The 18638-nt window shown below is 31.6% G+C and overlaps 1 protein-coding gene across 1 annotated transcript in view; it reads right to left on the bottom strand.

The window, feature by feature from the left end:
- Nucleotides 1-13940, bottom strand: part of LOC124539732 (organic cation transporter protein-like) — a 34488-nt gene extending 20548 nt beyond the window's left edge. The window contains exon 1 of the mRNA XM_047117079.1: nt 13771-13940. Coding sequence (XP_046973035.1) covers nt 13771-13773 — 3 coding nt within the window. The 5' untranslated portion in view covers nt 13774-13940. The remainder of the gene's footprint in view (nt 1-13770) is intronic.
- Nucleotides 13941-18638: the final 4698 nt, after the last annotated feature.

The raw sequence follows: 18638 nt of genomic DNA, 5'->3' as shown, positions 1-18638 counted from the left end.
AAACCCCTTTTACCAAAACCATAATGAATATCATAGATTATTCATTACGACAGATTACATCGCGTCAATTCGGTTTCAAATGTTATTTACTTGGATTTGTCCTCTTGAAGTTGGAATAGACTATACGTTGGCTGATTTGACGGTAGAATATGATTTCCGATTCAATAGAATACTGTTACATAATTCAGAAGTGCTTAAGAGTGCCTACTTGAACTATCTAGTAACGACTATATTATTCTAACAAATAAGTAGGTATATTTAAATGACAACTCGTGAATGTAAAACGCTTAATAAATTTGAATAATAATTGATGTACCCAAAACACTTCTGTGTTATGAATTGGTAAACAATGGTACATAAATAACTCGGCCCGTGCGTGGGTAGCGTAAGATGTATGAGTTGCAAATGTTGTAAGTTCACTGGCATATTAACTGTTAAGGTCTATGTAGGGCATATTAAGACATCACCTATTTACCATAGACCAAACAAACAAGCCGGATATTAGAAATGAATAAAATTGAATACCGATAAAGAAAAAGATTGAAAATATTCTTGGCAGATTTGTCTGCGTTCAAAAATACACGGCACGACGAGGTCATCATACTCCTGCCCTTATTCCAATTTTACTTGGGGTCGGCGTAACATATCTTCGTCTTCCATACTTCTCTATCGGACGTCATCTCACATGTAACAGCATGAGGTATAAAATCATATTACTGTCATTTCTTTTTATTTTTAAGCAAGGTATACATTACATTGCGTTAACAAAAATTTCTCTCATTATTTTCAAAATACTGCTAAGACGTTGATATCTTATAACATTAATTTTACTGGAACTCAAAATATAATTCCTTTGAAATATAAATTTTATTAAGACATTATAGAAGTGTTTAGGTATGTTGGGGAAAACGTGTTCTAGAGTGGAGATCGCGTCTCGGCAAACGTAGTGTAGGACGTCCTCAGGCACGGTGGAGTGACGACTTACGCAAGACGGCTGGCAGGAGCTGGATGCGAGTAGCCCAAGAACGATCTCAGTGGCGTGCAATTGGAGAGGCCTATGTCCAGCAGTGGACAGGAATGGACTGATGGATTGGATTGGATAGGTATGCTTGCAGCTAATTACAGAATTGAAACAATCATATGAACGCTTAATTCTAGTACAGACACAGTTGACAAATGTCACTCGTGCGTCCGTTACATTTTCATGGTTTCTCCTCCACTGCAAGTTGATGTATGTAGATATATGAAACTTATGCAGACTTGTTCTCGATATCTCGGAATATACTTTAGCAGCTGAATAATAAGTAACTTCGACTCTTCTAGATTTTAGAGTTCCATGCTTTGTTATGTATAAACTTATTTAATTATGCTAGTATTGACATACTCGCTGAAATTTGTCTCTAAATCATCATTATGAATTTTCATGGCTTGAATTTTATTTCTTCATTTTTATCTCCATTGTTTTATGTGTACATATAACATCTTTCCTCTCGTTTCTGCAAACTATGCTAGGGATTTCCTGAGATGGAACAACAGCGTATAACAGGAAAACAAGAATACTGAGCGCGTGCAAGGTTAGAGTGTCAAATAGTACCAACCTTCCTTGCATTCTCTCTTTATCCTTTGGAGTATGTAATGTTGTCTCTTACCAACTAGAAATTTTATGTTACATATAAAATGCGACTACTGTAAGGCTCGCTTGATATACTACAGATAATAAGTAACGAAGCAATTACTTTGTAACTACGTAACAATATAATAAAGACAAAGATAGCACGTCTAAAATACCATTAAAATACGACGATTAGTAAATAGAGACGGAAGTGTACTGAACCGCTTTATCTCTGCTTATATATACATACGAGATGTATGACGCTCCTAACTCCTGTCTTATTTAAGTTTAACCGTATCAAAGATAATAATTTTTGAATAGACCTCATACTTATATTTTAATATGTAATTGATATAAATACAGGTGGATTTATTTGAAAAATTTCTGGAGACGAAGCAGAAAAACAAAAGACAAGCAACGGACATATTTGCTAGCTTTTTTATTTTCTCTATTTTAGGCTAACAAACAGTGTGAAATTTACGCATAATAATACACAATTTTACATAAATCAGCTAAGTTTCCTCTGTGTTATACGTGTCAAGATTGTTTTCACAGCTTGAACATGTCCTTAGACGAGCACTCGTACACTCATGATAATGGCTAAATGAGTGACGTTAAGTAATATATTCAAACAAAATATTTTTATTCGGTATTATGTTTTCGTCGTAGTGAAAACACACACATTACACATAGATTTATTTAAATATTAGTTTATGTCACCGGCCTCGCCAGTATTAAGTTTTGTTTTGTTCTATCCTCAACTCATAAATTCTTGGATACGATGATTCTTAGTCTCAGTGATTCTCTTATTAATCTGCTCCTTTCAAATATAATAATTTAATTAAGACTTTTAAAATGTATTCTCATGGTAGAAATATTAAATTCTTAATCGATCTAGGTATTTTTGCTATTGGTGCTCAAATTAAAAGAAAACTCACTAGGCTAATATATGTCCTCAATAGTAACAGGAAATAAAATATTAACAGCTATTTATTTAATTAATTGTATAATGTATAGTTATTGTTTAGTCGTTGTCAATGCGGCTTCAACGCGTTTTAAGGGCTGGTATTCAAGTAAAGATGAAGCCTTATGTTCTTCCTTAAGTACCATGCTCGTGATGACGTCCATAAAATTTGGTTCAACAGTTTGGGCGGGAAAGCGTGACATACAGACAGAACTACTTTCGTATTTACAATATTAGCACAGATTGTAACTTGTTCAATAATTTTTTATGCTTAATACAACAAACCCACATATTCTGCTTAAATAACAGAAAAAAAGAGACATTATTTTATAATTAGGTACACATGGCAACAATAGTATTTTAATGCGGGTAATTATTTACGTAGGTGTGTAATTACGTATTATGTATGTCATACAATATTAAAACAAGATTGAAAAATGTTTGTTCCTTTAGAAAATATATTATGTACGATGTATAGTGTCGATGCGTTACAATAAATTGCAAATTTTAGACAATATTAAGTAATAAAAATGTAATACAAGTCATAAAAACTCTAATGATACGTCATAATTTGCTATGTATGTATGGAGAACATACTAAGATATTTGTTTATTGATATGAAATTTTTAAAATAATATTTTATAAACGAAGAAAGTTAACTTATCATCAACTGTTCGTCATAGTACCCAAACAGATGATATAATATCCTGGCAACACCAGGCATGGATTGAAGCGTTTAGGTATTCAACGCCTAACTTATTACATTGTAATGAGACATATCCAAATCAAATCAATTTTATTCAAGTAAACTTACCACCGTTTCGGAAAGTAGCTTCTAGCGAGAAGAAACGGCAAGAAACTCGCATAGTTGCTCTTTTCAAATAAACAGATTTACAATGCTGTTATTTACAGTAATTAGTGTCCTATGATGGAACCCGAGCCTAACTCCGGGCGATTCTTTCTAAAAAGTACTTTTTTAATGAATAATATAGTACATACCCCAAAGTAAAAAAACCTACTCCGTGAATAATACATAGATACCATCTTCACGGTGTCGGTTTTTCAATCACAATATATATAGAAAAACATTAGAATACATTTTTATATACATAAACAAATGAAGTAAGCATATACCTCCTACCTCATGGTAGGAGGTATATGCTTACTATATATATACTTATAATTTCGTTTGCATTTTTACATCACCATGGTAACAGAGCATGTCTTTTCATTCCGTTCACATAAAGGGAACGAAAAGTTAACAATGATTACCATTGTTTTATTATAAACATGATATTTGGCCTATTTATCATCAAAAACCAGTTTCTGAACTGATCTAGAGGATTGGACGTGACGTCTCTGTGGTTAAAAGAGTCATCAAATGCACCACTGAATTGATATGTTCTCAATTTGTTGACCTACCTTTTTTAAAATTAAAGTAAAGTAAAAGCCTGTAAATTACCAACTGCTGGGCTAAGGCTACCTTTTATAGGGATACATTAAAACGAAAAAATAGTGAGATCGCTTAAAGTGGAACTAGTTAAAAATGTTGTTGCAAAGTTGTTTGAATATAATCCTGCCAAAGCAAGTTCCCTTCATATTGCATAATTTAACGAACGAAACAAGAAAAGATAACAAAGAATAATTACGTTAATTATTCGAAACAATTTATAGTTAATAAACACACAACAATAACTTTTAATTTCATTGCTCCGATCAGTTTCACCGTACACGATACCTCTTAACCTTTGACCTTGACATTTAAACACTTTGACCTCAAAAAAAAACTTCAACAGAAAAGCGATACACAATTGCTCATTATGAGTAATACAATTATGTTTGATTTATTCAAGACGTAAGTAATACCATTACCATATTTTTCACGCATGTAATTTTTTTTTAAGATTAATAATTTCGAATACATTTTTATATAATAAAAAATATATTTTTCCAATATTATGATACTATTATACAATTACATTATTCATTTATTTAAAATACTTTATTGCACAACCCATGAAAACATAAGAGAATACAAAAACAAATTGATAAATGATGCGCAAAGGCGTACTTGTCACTTATAGCGATCTCTCAGACATCCTTTGGTAGAAGCTTAGAACTTAAGAAATCAGTTAAGACCAGAAGTAGATAGAGAAAGAGACAAAAACAATTAACATTATTACATAAAATAAATAGGCAGTGTTAATAGATTGTACCCTTTGAATTCGTGATCACTAAGAGCTTTGGTGCACGAGGTGAAGATTAATTGCCTCATTGCAATATTTCACCCGAACTTTATAAGTATGTACCCTAGTGTTCCTTCCCCTTCTCTGATTAGGAAAAAGGTTTGTACCGAGTTTGTTCACAATTTTTCCGAAGGCAAATTGCAAATACATTTCCTCGAAATGCGCGTGCGTGACGTAAGAACTATAACATACTGTGAGAAAAGTTCTGCTGTTGGGTAATATCAATATGAAAAGGACTTTTTGCTATTTCATTCTTTGTTGAACTTACAAATGTCGAAAATTGACTCAGTATGTTACGAACTATTACGTTCGTACGCGTGCGTATACATTGTATTTTCAAATCCCATATGTTCGAGGTGCTAATATATTACCATTTTACCGTTCGTTTCCACTCCTCTAGATTTTAACGACGTTAAAAGTGGCCAATCGCATTATCCCAACAAACTAGTGAAAAAATAAGCAAATCGCACCGATCTTTCCGCTTTGTAGACGTATAAAAAGGACGAACCAACAACCATAAGCACAAATCTATACATATAATAAAATGGAAGTGTCTGTTTGTAACTTTAAAATAGCCCTTTTTTACTCAATGCATATGTATGTATACGGGTTACATATACCAAAATAACATTTTTTACAATTTTTGTCTGTCTGTCTGTCTGTCTGTTTGTTCCGGCTAATCTCTGGAACGGATGGTCTGATTTTGAGGGGACTTTCACAGGCAGATACAGTTAAAGTCCCCTCAAAACGCAAAGTTACTCCTTGTATAATAAGCAAGGATCCTTCCTCCTTATGATATACTCCAGTAGATAATAAGGAGTAACTTAGGCTACAAAAATATATTTATTTCAATTCAAACGCGTACAAAGTCGCGGGCACAGCTAATTTAAAATATTACGGAAATGATGAGTTTCGTATATCTAAATCCGAAGACATACAGATAATGAGAACGTAATTAGCCTTAACTTTTTACACGCGCAGAAATTAAGCGTAACGATAATCCATTTATTACATAATCATTGTTAAACTTTAAAAGAATAGTGTGTTGACTTTGTCAATAACACAATAAACCATTATACTTATCCAAGTCTATTTCCTTATGGTGTTCTAACAGTTAATAGGAAGCTAGCGACATGCCCCGGCTTCGCACGGGTGCAATACTGATACTAAATATACTACAGAAATTTATTACATTACATTGGAAACTTCTATAATCAGTGTTACTATATTGTCTATGTATTATATACAAAAACCTTCCTTTCCAATCAATCTATCTATTAAAAAAACGAAATCAAAATCTGTTTCGTAATTTTAAAGGTCTAAGCATATATATGGACAGACGGCGGTAAGCGACTTTGTTTTACACTACGTAATGATAAAGCGTACGGGTTACATTAAGGCGTGTGTTTATCTTAATATTTTGGGTCATCGTTGGATTTTTGTGTTTCGAAATAAATAATGTGTTTAAAATAAGAAGTAACATTTTTCAACGACATTAATAAAGTTATTTTACATTTATGCCAGCCAAACTCTTAAAATATTATACAATAACCCCAGTTTTATGGGGTTATTGTATAATAGTGTGTGCAAGTGTGCACGCAAACAGGTGCACTTTTATTTAAAGTCGAAGATAACTGGAGAAAGGTACAGTACAAGACGACTCGGTCTCGCAATACACAGGAACATAAACAACCAACTTTGAAACAAAGAATGTTTCGATGAGCAACCGCAATACAATTAAATGGTCTGATCCGATCCGAACCGGACCTAGCCACTAGACCAACGAAGTAATTTCGATCTTAAAAAACCTTTCTTAATATACAGATGTATTCAAATAATCGTGTAAATATCTAAATATGACGACCTCCGTGGTCGAATAGTGTGTACACCAGTTCGATTCCGGGCCGAGTCGATGTAGAAAAGGTTCATCAGTTTTCTATGTTGTCTTGGGTCTGAGTGATTGTGGTACCGTCGTTACTTCTGATTTTCCATAACACAAGTGCTTTAGCTACTTAGGTACATTGGGATCAGAGTAATGTGTGTGATGTTGTCCAATATTTATTTATTTATTTATAAATCAAGATACAATATTATTATATTTAACAACTACGTGTTTGGATTGATGCCAAGCCTTGATGTATTATATTAAATGCCATATAATAGACCGGCCCTCACTAACAACGAACACAGAGTTGCATTGAAAAATCATAAAACATATGTTCCCTGCAAACAAACCGTGCGCCGTAAGTAATAGTATTAAGATGGGTCTGGACTTACGATAACAACAGCGCTTGTGTTACCACTACAACGTACTCACATAGTTTGTGAATCTAGATTATACTAGATTTTCTGTGTGAAAAGGGACGGCAGATGTTAAATTCCTTTGTCCTTTTCTGTATCTTTGTGAATCTAAATTGCCTGTGTGAAAATGTACGGCAGATGTAAAACATACTGTTCTTTTCTGTTCCGACAATCTGTATGCAAAATTTAATGATGATTGGCAATGTGGTTTAATCAGAAAATATGTGTAACTGTTACAACAACTGTATCAAGTTTAAATATCGAATATTATACATATTTTTATATCAACATATATTTCATTATTAAATAAATAAAATATTCAAGTAAAAATCATATGAAAATTATAAAAATAAAATTGTGCTTTACCAAAACAAGTATATACCTATAGTATTTATTTACACTTATTACTAACACGACTTCTACGACGAATATTATTTAAATTGATTCGTTACATGTCGAATATTGAAAAGAAACAGCTTATAAAACCCTACTTACGTGTAAAGACTGATGTTATTACTAGCGACCCGCCCGGGTGCAATGATATGACAGCACAGTAGAAACATCTATAATTATCAGTGATTCTGAATTGTCCATGTGTTATAATATATTAAAACCCCTTTTCTCGAATCACTCTATCTATTAAAAAAACCGCATCAAAATCCGTTGCATAGTTTTAAAGAGATAAGCACACTGTATATGAATATAGCGATAGAGAAAACGACTTTGTTTTATGCACGTACTATGGCGATTAAACCGATTGTTACGAAGTGAGGCATAAAAATTGGACCTAGGCTATAATACTATTACTAGTTTAACTGAAATAATAAATACTAGAGACCAGCAAGCTTTTATTAATTGATAAATGACTTAAAATAATGATCATCAAAACAAACTGTAATGTATTTTGAGTTTACCATCATGTCAACGTATTATAAACTCCAAGCAATGTTATCTGACCGAGGTGAGTGTCTGTCATGTAAAAAGAGTATGAGATGCGTTCACAATAGTTCTATTATAGGAACAGACTGCTGGGCCTTCTTTTAAATCTCTCATTCTATAAATACAATCAGTGTCGCCGCTAGGGAATTCCCACAAATATTCAAGCCAAGATTATCTTTTTACTCTAGTTTCTTTCACACTTTAATATATCCAAGCCTATTGTTGCCCACATAGTTTAAAAAAAAGAGTTATTGCATGCGTCAACAAAGCCCTTGCCTAACTTTAACTGACACCAGTTACAAAATAAATGACTGAAACGAATAAGAAACAAGTACTATTCATTAGATTATTTAAGTTAAAACAGGTCTCTTCAAACAAACTGCAAAAGCAAGACGGGTAAGAGGAATTAATATCGAATACCCTAGTTTTATACAACAACCTCGTTCCCACAATATATAAAATATTCAAAAGTGAATCATTAGAAACGCTTGCAATCCGGATCCTTAGTGTCCCAACAAGGTTTCACTCTAATTTTTATACTTACATAAACCACTCTCTTTTCAATTAAAAATGAATCAATTAAATAGGCGAAGACATATCATCAATCAAATGAATTATAAAATAATAAATAAAAAGTCGAGTTTACAGTTTTATTACAACTAGCCGAAGACGTTACCGGCGATAAGAGATAAAGAATTATTTATTACACAACATATTAAGTAATATAATTGAGACGATAAGTCTTATGACAACAACACAATTATATTAAACTATAAAAGTTTTAAATAAGTTACTTTTGATTGGCAACACCGATCAGTCACAGATAAAATTTAATAAACGAACTTTAGAAAGTAGCAAATCGTATTCAAATTTCTCTTCCAACATATGAAATAAGATGAACGTTAGCATTGTAATTATAAACCATGATTTTTGAGATTTTTAGCTAGCTAATAAAATACAGCGACACATTTTTTTTTTAAATAGTTTTTTGGTGTAGAATTATATAGATTTTAGTTTGCATTAATAAGACTGGGATAGACATTTATAAAAGTTTTATAATCTGTGCTCTTATGCTAATTAGTGACTTCGTTGAGACACATAAATAGTGAATTGAGTTGAACAAACTTCAGATTAACATAATCTATCCGATTTGCTATTAATAGAAAATAAAATCCGCTTTATTATGCACTATAAGCAAATCTTGATTAACATATATATTTAATAATATAAAACTTTTCCATTTAATTTTATTTCCAAAGTTTCGATGGCAACTTAGTTGACTTAAACACGCCACTATTTTGCAAATTCATAATCAATACCAGATACGTCCGTTCAATTTCTAAGTTGCTTCTTCGTTTTTATTCCTACGGTGTTTGGAAAAGCTATAGTTTGACGTTGCAATTACTGATACTCGTGCGTAATACACGTTACTGCAATCCTTTATGTAAAACGAATGCTTGTTTTTGTTCGCATTCTACTCCTTCACGCACTGCTCCTCTCATTGAATTTATACATTGTTTATTTGTTGTCACAACTCGTGAACATTTCTAACATAGCACTGTCAACATACAAAAGGTACAATGAATAATACAAAAACTCCAAAAGAAGCATTGGAACGCTGGTTTTTAAAGCTTTATATTTCATTTGATATTGTAAAATGACGAGGTTAAAGGCCTTTTATCAGCCTACTTGAACAAATAATATTCTGATTTTGTCGGAAATCAGACAGTTTTCATTATACATATTTCAATTAGTATATTATATAATATATAATATATATCGGTGTTGACACCGAAAATCTAATTATATGATTTAGACTTATACATACATGTTCCTATTATACATAAATGAGACTCCAAAATCATGCTAACTAAGAAAGGAAATTCACATGAATAGAAAAGCTTCTTATTCTTTTCTGATTCTTCAAATAAAAATATGCAGTGGTATTAAAAGCGTACATTAGATCACATAAATAAAATTCAAATACCGTCAACATGCATGCAACGGTTGGCGATTAGCTTAGACAGAATTTAAACCGGATGACATAAACAATAAGTGAAATTTTCAAGTCACTCAAGCTTTCACAGTTAATCCTCCGATAAGTTGATAAAGCTTGGCCTGTATTTCAATAACCAACTGACACTATCGCAATCCAATCGAAATGTAATCGTTGCCCTTTCGACGCTATTCTATTCTACTAACGCATCGATAGTTGCAGTCCGATCTAATTTGCATCGGAATATAATTGGGATCGCATATCGTCGATCGCACTCGTAATCTCGATCGTAAATATGATATGATTGAGCTGAGCCTAATTTTTGTATTTTGCATTATCGTTATGAATTAGTAGAATTGGTCTAAATCTTTGCATATCTAAGAGCAGAGGATACAACATTTTCGTAGGAATTAATTTCATCACCGGTCTACGTAATTATAGGATGGTCACTAAATGAAAGTTAACTCAGACTATTATGCAATTATCTAATAAGCATCGCACTGGGCTTGTCATAGACGAACGACTTTAATACATATCGATCGATACGCTCACGATTAAAGCAAAATAAAAACTGGACAATTGTAGTACGAAGACTATTTGGGTAACTCTATACGACTCTATATACACTGCTCGTTCTTAATTTGACTTTAATTTGGCAATTTTTTCAAAAATAATTACAACTAATTGTCACCAGCGGCTTCGGTAGCGCCTTTAGCGTAAGTTGTGAGACACAAAAAGTATCCTATATCCTTCCTTGGATCTCATGTTTGATCCATACCAAAGTTCATCAAATGCGGTTCTGTAGATTGACCGTGAAAGAATACGAACGAGCAGACAAGGTTACTTTTGTATTTACTGTATATCAATAGAACACAATGTATTAATTTTCGCAAATTATTTTTGTGCTGATCATATTGATATACTTAGTATATGTATAGAGATCCTGAGATTTATTTTAATAGGTGAGTTTTATAAGCTCCTCAAACACCGAATGAGGTACCGTGTTTAAATAGCACACTAGAATCGATCACATTAGACATAAGGAAGCAAAGCAAATACAACATTTCAAAGAGTTACTCTTTATCAGTTTGAGCGATTAAGATATACTTTTAAACATGAATTAACATCGGGGGATAGAGTGATATCCAATGCCGCGAAACTCGTAAAGTAACAAAAATAGATGAGAACAAATTACGATAGAGGCCGAAATATTTTAGGACTGGTCTTTACGTTAGATCATTATTTTCATTTCACGTAATTTAATCTCAATAATGTATTCGTTTACCAAACATCAAATTGTTTACTCAATTTATCAAAGAATATAACAGTCTTAAGTAGCTTAGTAAAGGTTAAGAACCTTTGATGATGTAAATTTTTTTTCTGTACAAATACAATCTACTCAAATCTGTCCTCACGTTTTCATCCTGTTTGTTAGAAGCCGTCAGAAATACAAAACGCGCAATTAAACTTTGCCGGTCAGCAGCGCGATTCTGTAAGAATTCACATCGTATGTCACTTGTAAAATGATTTAAAGTGATACGCCACTTTGATACGTGTATTCTATACATTTATAGTTGTTACAGTCACTGTCACATATTACATTTTGACATTTTACACTCGTGTTCTATGGTGAGATTCTTATTACAGAATAGCCCTACAAAAGTTGATTTGCGTATTACATACTAAAAATAATCTCAAAATGTGCATCCGTAGTGTATTGTAATTTGTATATCATCTATACTTATATATTAATACATTTAATAATTTAGGAGAACTGAGAGAAGATTAACTCACTATCAAAATCTCAACAAGCATATAAACATAATATAATCATATTATGTTTCTTATAAAACGCGATTAGCAATATCGTATCTTAAATCTTAGTAATTAATTAATTTGTAACACTTTATCTAACTCACCTGCAAGATAAGGATGGAAAGTTTGATATTGTTTATAAAACTTTTAGGTATATAATAATGTACCATAAAATATTATTATAAAACGTCTAGGAATAATTCCAGTCTAGAAAAATATATTTCTATCGGTATATGAAATATTAGAAATGTGATAATATATAAACCGATACCAATAAAAGAGGAATAAGATAACCAAGTAGTAAGGAAATTTAAATAAAGTTTTTGTAAGACATTATCAAGCTGTTTATTTCAAAGCGTAATAATTATTGTGGGAACAGTCATCTTTGGAATTACAATTTACAGCAATTAAACAAGCTGTGCTTTTATTGTGCTAGAGATCGTTTTATTATCCACTAATAAGACGACACAAACTGGTTTGACAAAGAAAGCGCGACTATATGGTCGAACGAAGGTATTGAATACTAGACATATATGGACAGGCGTACCTAGTAACAATTTGTTTTGTACATTTAGTTTATTATGTTATATATATGCTAGCCAATTTGAAGACGAATAAAAATGTAGCAAGTACCTGATTTACTTGGTAAAAAGTTTACTAAGTAAAAGTTCGTCTAAAGGATGCGTGAGCCAGTGCAATAAAGGCGACATGACATCATACTTTCAAAGTTTGGTGGCGCATTACCGATCTAAGAAATCGTTAAATTTCTTACAGCGACAATGTATGTGGTGACCATGTAAGTGGTGACCACTTGCCGCCAAGAAACCTATCTGAGAGTCTACAATATTTGAGAAAAAAAAAACAAATACTGGACAAAATAATTAGGACACGTTTTTTTTGCTATCGTTAACTATTGTATAAAAACTACTCAACACATACATAAAACAGTTATGATTTTGACAAGTTTTAGTATATAATATTATTATATCAGACAAACTTCAAAGTCTAATGATTTAAATTTCGACAACTGACGTGAGAAGGGTAAATATCAAGTTCTTATAAAGCATAATGTATAGCGGCAAATGCCTTATAAAAGGAACTCAGTCTTGTGGATAGATTTTTTTGGTTTAAGGTACCTGACGCTTATGAGAGCTCTATAGAATCAGCCAAACCGTCCCATAGCAGGTCGACGACCACGTGAATAAACAAGGCATGAACTCAAGTATTCAATCAATCGAAGGTACTTACAGCGAGACTTTGCATGTAATTTAAATTAAGAAAAAAAAAGAAGATCTGACAATCAATAATAGACAATAAAGTGATTACAAAATTTAAAATAAATCGAATGGATGTGAATGAATAAATCGAATTAAAAATAAATCGATTAAATTAATTAATTCGAATTTCATTCTAGTCCAGATAACGCACATTAACATGGACCCAGCTATGTTAATGTGCGTTACATGCCGCATAAAAACTACGAAAGGCAAAAATACGACAATTAAATTTTCACACAGAAACTTGAAATAACCTGCCTATATTATGTAATTATATTTAAAAATATTAGAAAATAATTAAAATAAGTCGTATTTTAGGAGTTATATGATTTTGTACGCATGTAGCATATACATAAACCGATGTCAAAACGTTGTAAAAACATTAGGTATTGCCAATGTTCATTGTACTACTTAATGATTACACGTACAAGTTATTATTACCGTGCAACCTATATAATCATGAAACCAGTCTTCTCATAACATAATAATTAAATCGAAAAGTTTTAATTTCAATCGTTCCTTTTTTTTAATATTAAAAAGTTTTTTTTTTTTTTCGAATAATCATCGAACTATATTTAGCACGAAATGTAAGTTTAAATGTAGAACACCAGCCAACTTACCATTATAAAAAAGATTTAAAGGAGCATTCACGTATATATATATATATTTTTAATTATTCACAAAGAGGTCCTTGGTCACTGATAAAATTAAAAACAAAAGTTAACCGCTACACTTTCATTGTGGAGTAACCCAGTTGGCGCGAGTCGCGACCGTCCGACGCCCCGGTACGAACGTGTACTGCCATATGTTCATGTGAATAACTACAATAGTATTCACGGGTTACCTACATTACAATTTTAACCTTATCGTAATCTCAACAGAGCATAAAATAGTCAATTAATCTCTTTGTTTTTGCATTGGAAGGTAATCCGATAAACGATAAATTTTTTTTAATCAATTTTGACTTTGACTATTCACTATGCAGTCCACACTAAAAAGCAATTTTTTTGGCCATATAACAATCGCAGAGGGATAGTGGTCTCTAATGTTTTCCAATATCAAACACTCTTCAAAAAGTACAATGACAATATATGTGCCTCTTAAAAGAAATTTCAAAAAGTAATCTCATTTCTTTTAAAATATACATATTAAAATATAGTTGTATTTCGTGTTTAGTTTATATTATCTAAAAAAAAAGTTTGATTGATTTTTTTTAAATTAATATATTCGGTTTTTATTAACAAATCTATTAAATTTTAAATTGAACACATCTCAAACGACATAATTATTTTAATCAATTCAGAAGAAGAAAAACTCAATGTAAATTTTAACGTTTAAATTGAGATTTTCTTCTATGTGTTGAGTCTTAAATAAGTTCGTGTTGGCACTAAGAGCGAAGCTTAACGCAATGCGGCAAAAACAAACGGAGCAACGACTCTTTATCGACTCTTCGTCTAATTTAACATAAAATAATTGGAATTTATTTAATAAAGGATTTAATAACTGCCCAAATGGACCACCGGAAAGTACTTATTATTAACTAGCGACCCCGGCTACGGTACAATACTGACAGTAAAAATTTACAACATAACATTAGAAAATTCTAAAATTATCAGTGTTTCTTTACTATATTGTCCATGTATTATATACAAAAACCTTCCTCTCGAATCACTCTATCTATTAAAAGAAACCGCGTCAAAACACGTTGCGTAATTTTAAAGATCAAAGCATACATATTGACTGTAGGATAAGTGACTTTGTTTTATGCATTTTATTTTAAATATGAAATAATAATTGGTCAGCAACGCCCAGAGAAATGAGTATTGCAGGAAATGTTAAACAATTCATACTTCACAATGCTTTATTTGTCGCAAGCCAGCAATGCTGCTGTTGTTCCTGAAACAGAACACAGCGATACAAATTGCTGTTTGTATAATTGATGCATCTGAATGTATCCAGGTGGGCCAGTACAAACCAAATTAATTGTTAGTGATACAAGCCTTCACCTATTTACCTTTTTTTTAGAAATATAACGCCATTATAATCTCAAAAAACAATACGAAAAAATTTTAAATTATTTATATATATTTTTTAATTTATTTGTTCAATATTTATCAAGTTGTGCCATGATTTTACCTACAGGTACATTAGGAGAAAAACATCAATATATAATTAATAATTATTAGTAATATACTGATGTTTTTCTAATACCGTTTCACTATGGTTATTTGTTTGAATAATTCTGTTCCGTCTTCCGTTCTAGCGTTTCATTATACAAACATCTGTTCAAATATTTTAAAGGCAATCTTCATTCGACGCGATAATGGAAAATAATTCAAACTTACCTTGAACAACTTTTACCACTAAGCTTACAAGAGTTGATAATCAATTATAATATTTCTATTTAAATCTAAAAATAAAATATTTAAAAAAATACTAACTTAAACTAATTCAACCTTATTATATGACAGTACAGTTCAACAGATATGACAAATAAAAATGTTTTTAAAATTAACAATCGCGTCCAATTACAATCATAACTAATACTCATAATAATAATAAATGCAAAAGCGTCATGTGTCGGATCATCATGAAATCATATATACTTTAACAGGGGAAGTAGTAACATACACAATCCTCTAAACGGTGGAAGCTACTTATGACATATATGAGCTAATGTCTACAAACGAATTATCATCATTGATTATTGAAATGAAACTAGTTTTAACGGATTGATTTAAATCGCGTATATTAATTATTTTTATCATCCCGACGTTTCGAGCACTTTACAGCGTTCGTGTCTACCCGTGACCACGATTTAGTTAATATAAATAATCATTTCAATGTGTAATAATCGCGAAAAACTAAGACAACATCATTGATTATCATTGACATAGCGCCTTGCTCAAGATGCCACCTACCGCTGGACTTCAGTTTGTAACGAAAAAGCTTCAATAACTTGTTTACAGCCCTTTATCCTAAAATTACCATCTCAGAGGGTAAAAAGCAATTCATGACAGTCCTTAGGGTTCAAGCTTCACAATTAATGTTCCACTCGACAACCTAGATGTCCGAAGATGCATGAACCAGCTTTCGCCGGAGCCGAAACGATACACAACTAGGTACTGACAACTGTTAAGAAAAGAGCCTTCGAATCTTCATCGAATCTTAATATAGGCAAGACAGTTTGCAAGGCCCTTGTTTTTTTTTTACAGTACTCTAATCCCAATGTTATGTTGTACATTTTCAAATTTCGGACGCGAGGCCCTTTGCACAGCGAGGCCACTGCCCTACAAGTTTCTTAAGCCAGCAACGCTTCGCAAGCCCTCCGTGTTGCAGATGTCCATGGGCGGTGGTAGTCACTTTTCATCTGGTGAGCCCCCTACCGCTTTACCACTTAAAGCATAAAATAAATTGTCAAAATCGATTTGGAAGTGTAATTAATAAACAGGCAGACAGAAAGATTAAAATTTAACTAAACACTAACTGGAATTGAACCATCAAGTATACGAGTATATTGTAAAATAGTAACTTAATTTAACAAGAAATCGGACAGCGAATCTATTTATAAGGAGTTGAATAACCTCTAGCAATAATATGTCTTGCACATTACGACAATGAAACGATACCAATATGTATAACTAATAATTATGTTGTAGACTTATTTTATTCATCAGATTGAGGACATCTGGAATGTTCTTTATGGCATCTTTGTATGTTCTCGCTGCGTTCCTCTTTTATTTTTAGTTTATTTGACATATTTAAAAAATAAAACCGTCAAAGACACATACATTCTGAACTATATTTTTTTTTAATTTTTGGGATTCGCAAGGAATACTCAAAAGGCAGGGTTTGGATTATTTTCAAAATAATGCTAAACTAAATATTCGTATTATTTATATCAAATTATTAAGTATAAGAAACAAATATAACGCAAATGACACGAGATATGCAATAGACCAATTTACGACTACCAAAATAATCGGAGTTATTTTATCCATCCTCATACAATTAGACAATATAAAATTTTAATTACTGAGTCATCGATACGAACAAATTGATAGTTGTTAGTTTAATAAAATGTTAATACGCGACACTATTTTCATATATTAATCGATTATGCAAATGTTAATGTCACCTGATACATTAAAATACAAATATTTCGATCAGTTTGTTTGTCACAAGCAAACATTTATGTAACTTAATTTATAATTTCATATTATAATTATAACAGGCAAAAACCAAGGTTATCAAATTGCCTGTTTTAATTTCTTACGCGATATGATCACTGTTTTCAATTTTTTTTATGATTAACGTAAGTATTCTCGTTAATTCAATTTAATTTATAAAAAAAAGCCTATATATGAAAGATGGGAAAAATCCGTCGTTAGAAGTATTATACTTACAAATTGAATGTAAGACAAAAAAATTAATATATGGTCGCTAATAATTGATATAAAAAATATATGAGGACGATTATGTCTAAAAGTAATTTCAAAGTATACGAAAAAAAAAATCAACAAAAAATTAAAAATAGAAAACGCTTATTTAATTGATGCTTCAACTTGATTCCACCATGTGAAGAAACTTATCTTGGAATCACGCTCAATCGGGTGGTATAATAGTGGGAGGCGATGGAGTTAAATCAACTAGTATGTACCCGATACAAATTGACCTACCTTGCCATCAAAAGTTTAATATATATTTTTTTATAATACGTCAAACTTGTTTCGATAAAAAGGTGACTGGTCGCAATGCCTATCTGTTTAAAGTGAACATAAAAATTTTTTATTTTCTATAACAGTATCGTAACTTCACTATAATTTATATTTATTTAATATTCTTCGAAATTCGATAATGCCAAATGTAATACTCGTATCTTAAACGTAAATTTATTTTACTTTATCGACGCTTGTTGACTCTTTGACCTGTAAGTTGACTTGTAAGTGCATACGAATCAGTATGCGTTCTCGTTAAAGGAGGTCGCAATCAATTTACTACCTATACATATATATAAACAATAAACATCACATGCACACATAAGATTTAAAAAATATTCGTAACAGTACTGATAACATAAAAAACTATAACACTTTTAACCCATAAAAACATGGTATTTTGGTTTTGGATACATCTTCTACTCATAAAATACATTACAAACAGCCCTAGTTTGGGGCACTTAAAGCATATGCACACAGCTGTCGAGGCCACAAATAGTGATTTTTTTTTTTTAATAGAGCCCCTTATCGTTTATCTATGGACCCCAATGCGCAAACTCCTTTGCTGACAACGCCGGTGTTTAGCAACTTAATTCGTAAAATAAATCCACGTATGTTTGCACGATTGCTATAGGGTTACTTATGTCGTAATTGGAATAAAACCTTTGAATTGGTAGAAATTTTATTCATTGCTGTAGTGAGCTAGTTTAGTTCTTGGCTAAACAACCTGTAATTGTTATTACGTATCCTTCACACGTAAATAAAATAAA

The sequence above is a fragment of the Vanessa cardui genome, chromosome 2 (genome assembly GCF_905220365.1).
Source record: "Vanessa cardui chromosome 2, ilVanCard2.1, whole genome shotgun sequence".
NCBI classification, from domain to species: domain Eukaryota; kingdom Metazoa; phylum Arthropoda; class Insecta; order Lepidoptera; family Nymphalidae; genus Vanessa; species Vanessa cardui.
Note: the sequence above shows the minus strand (reverse complement) of the source record. Positions and strands in the feature narration are given on the sequence as shown.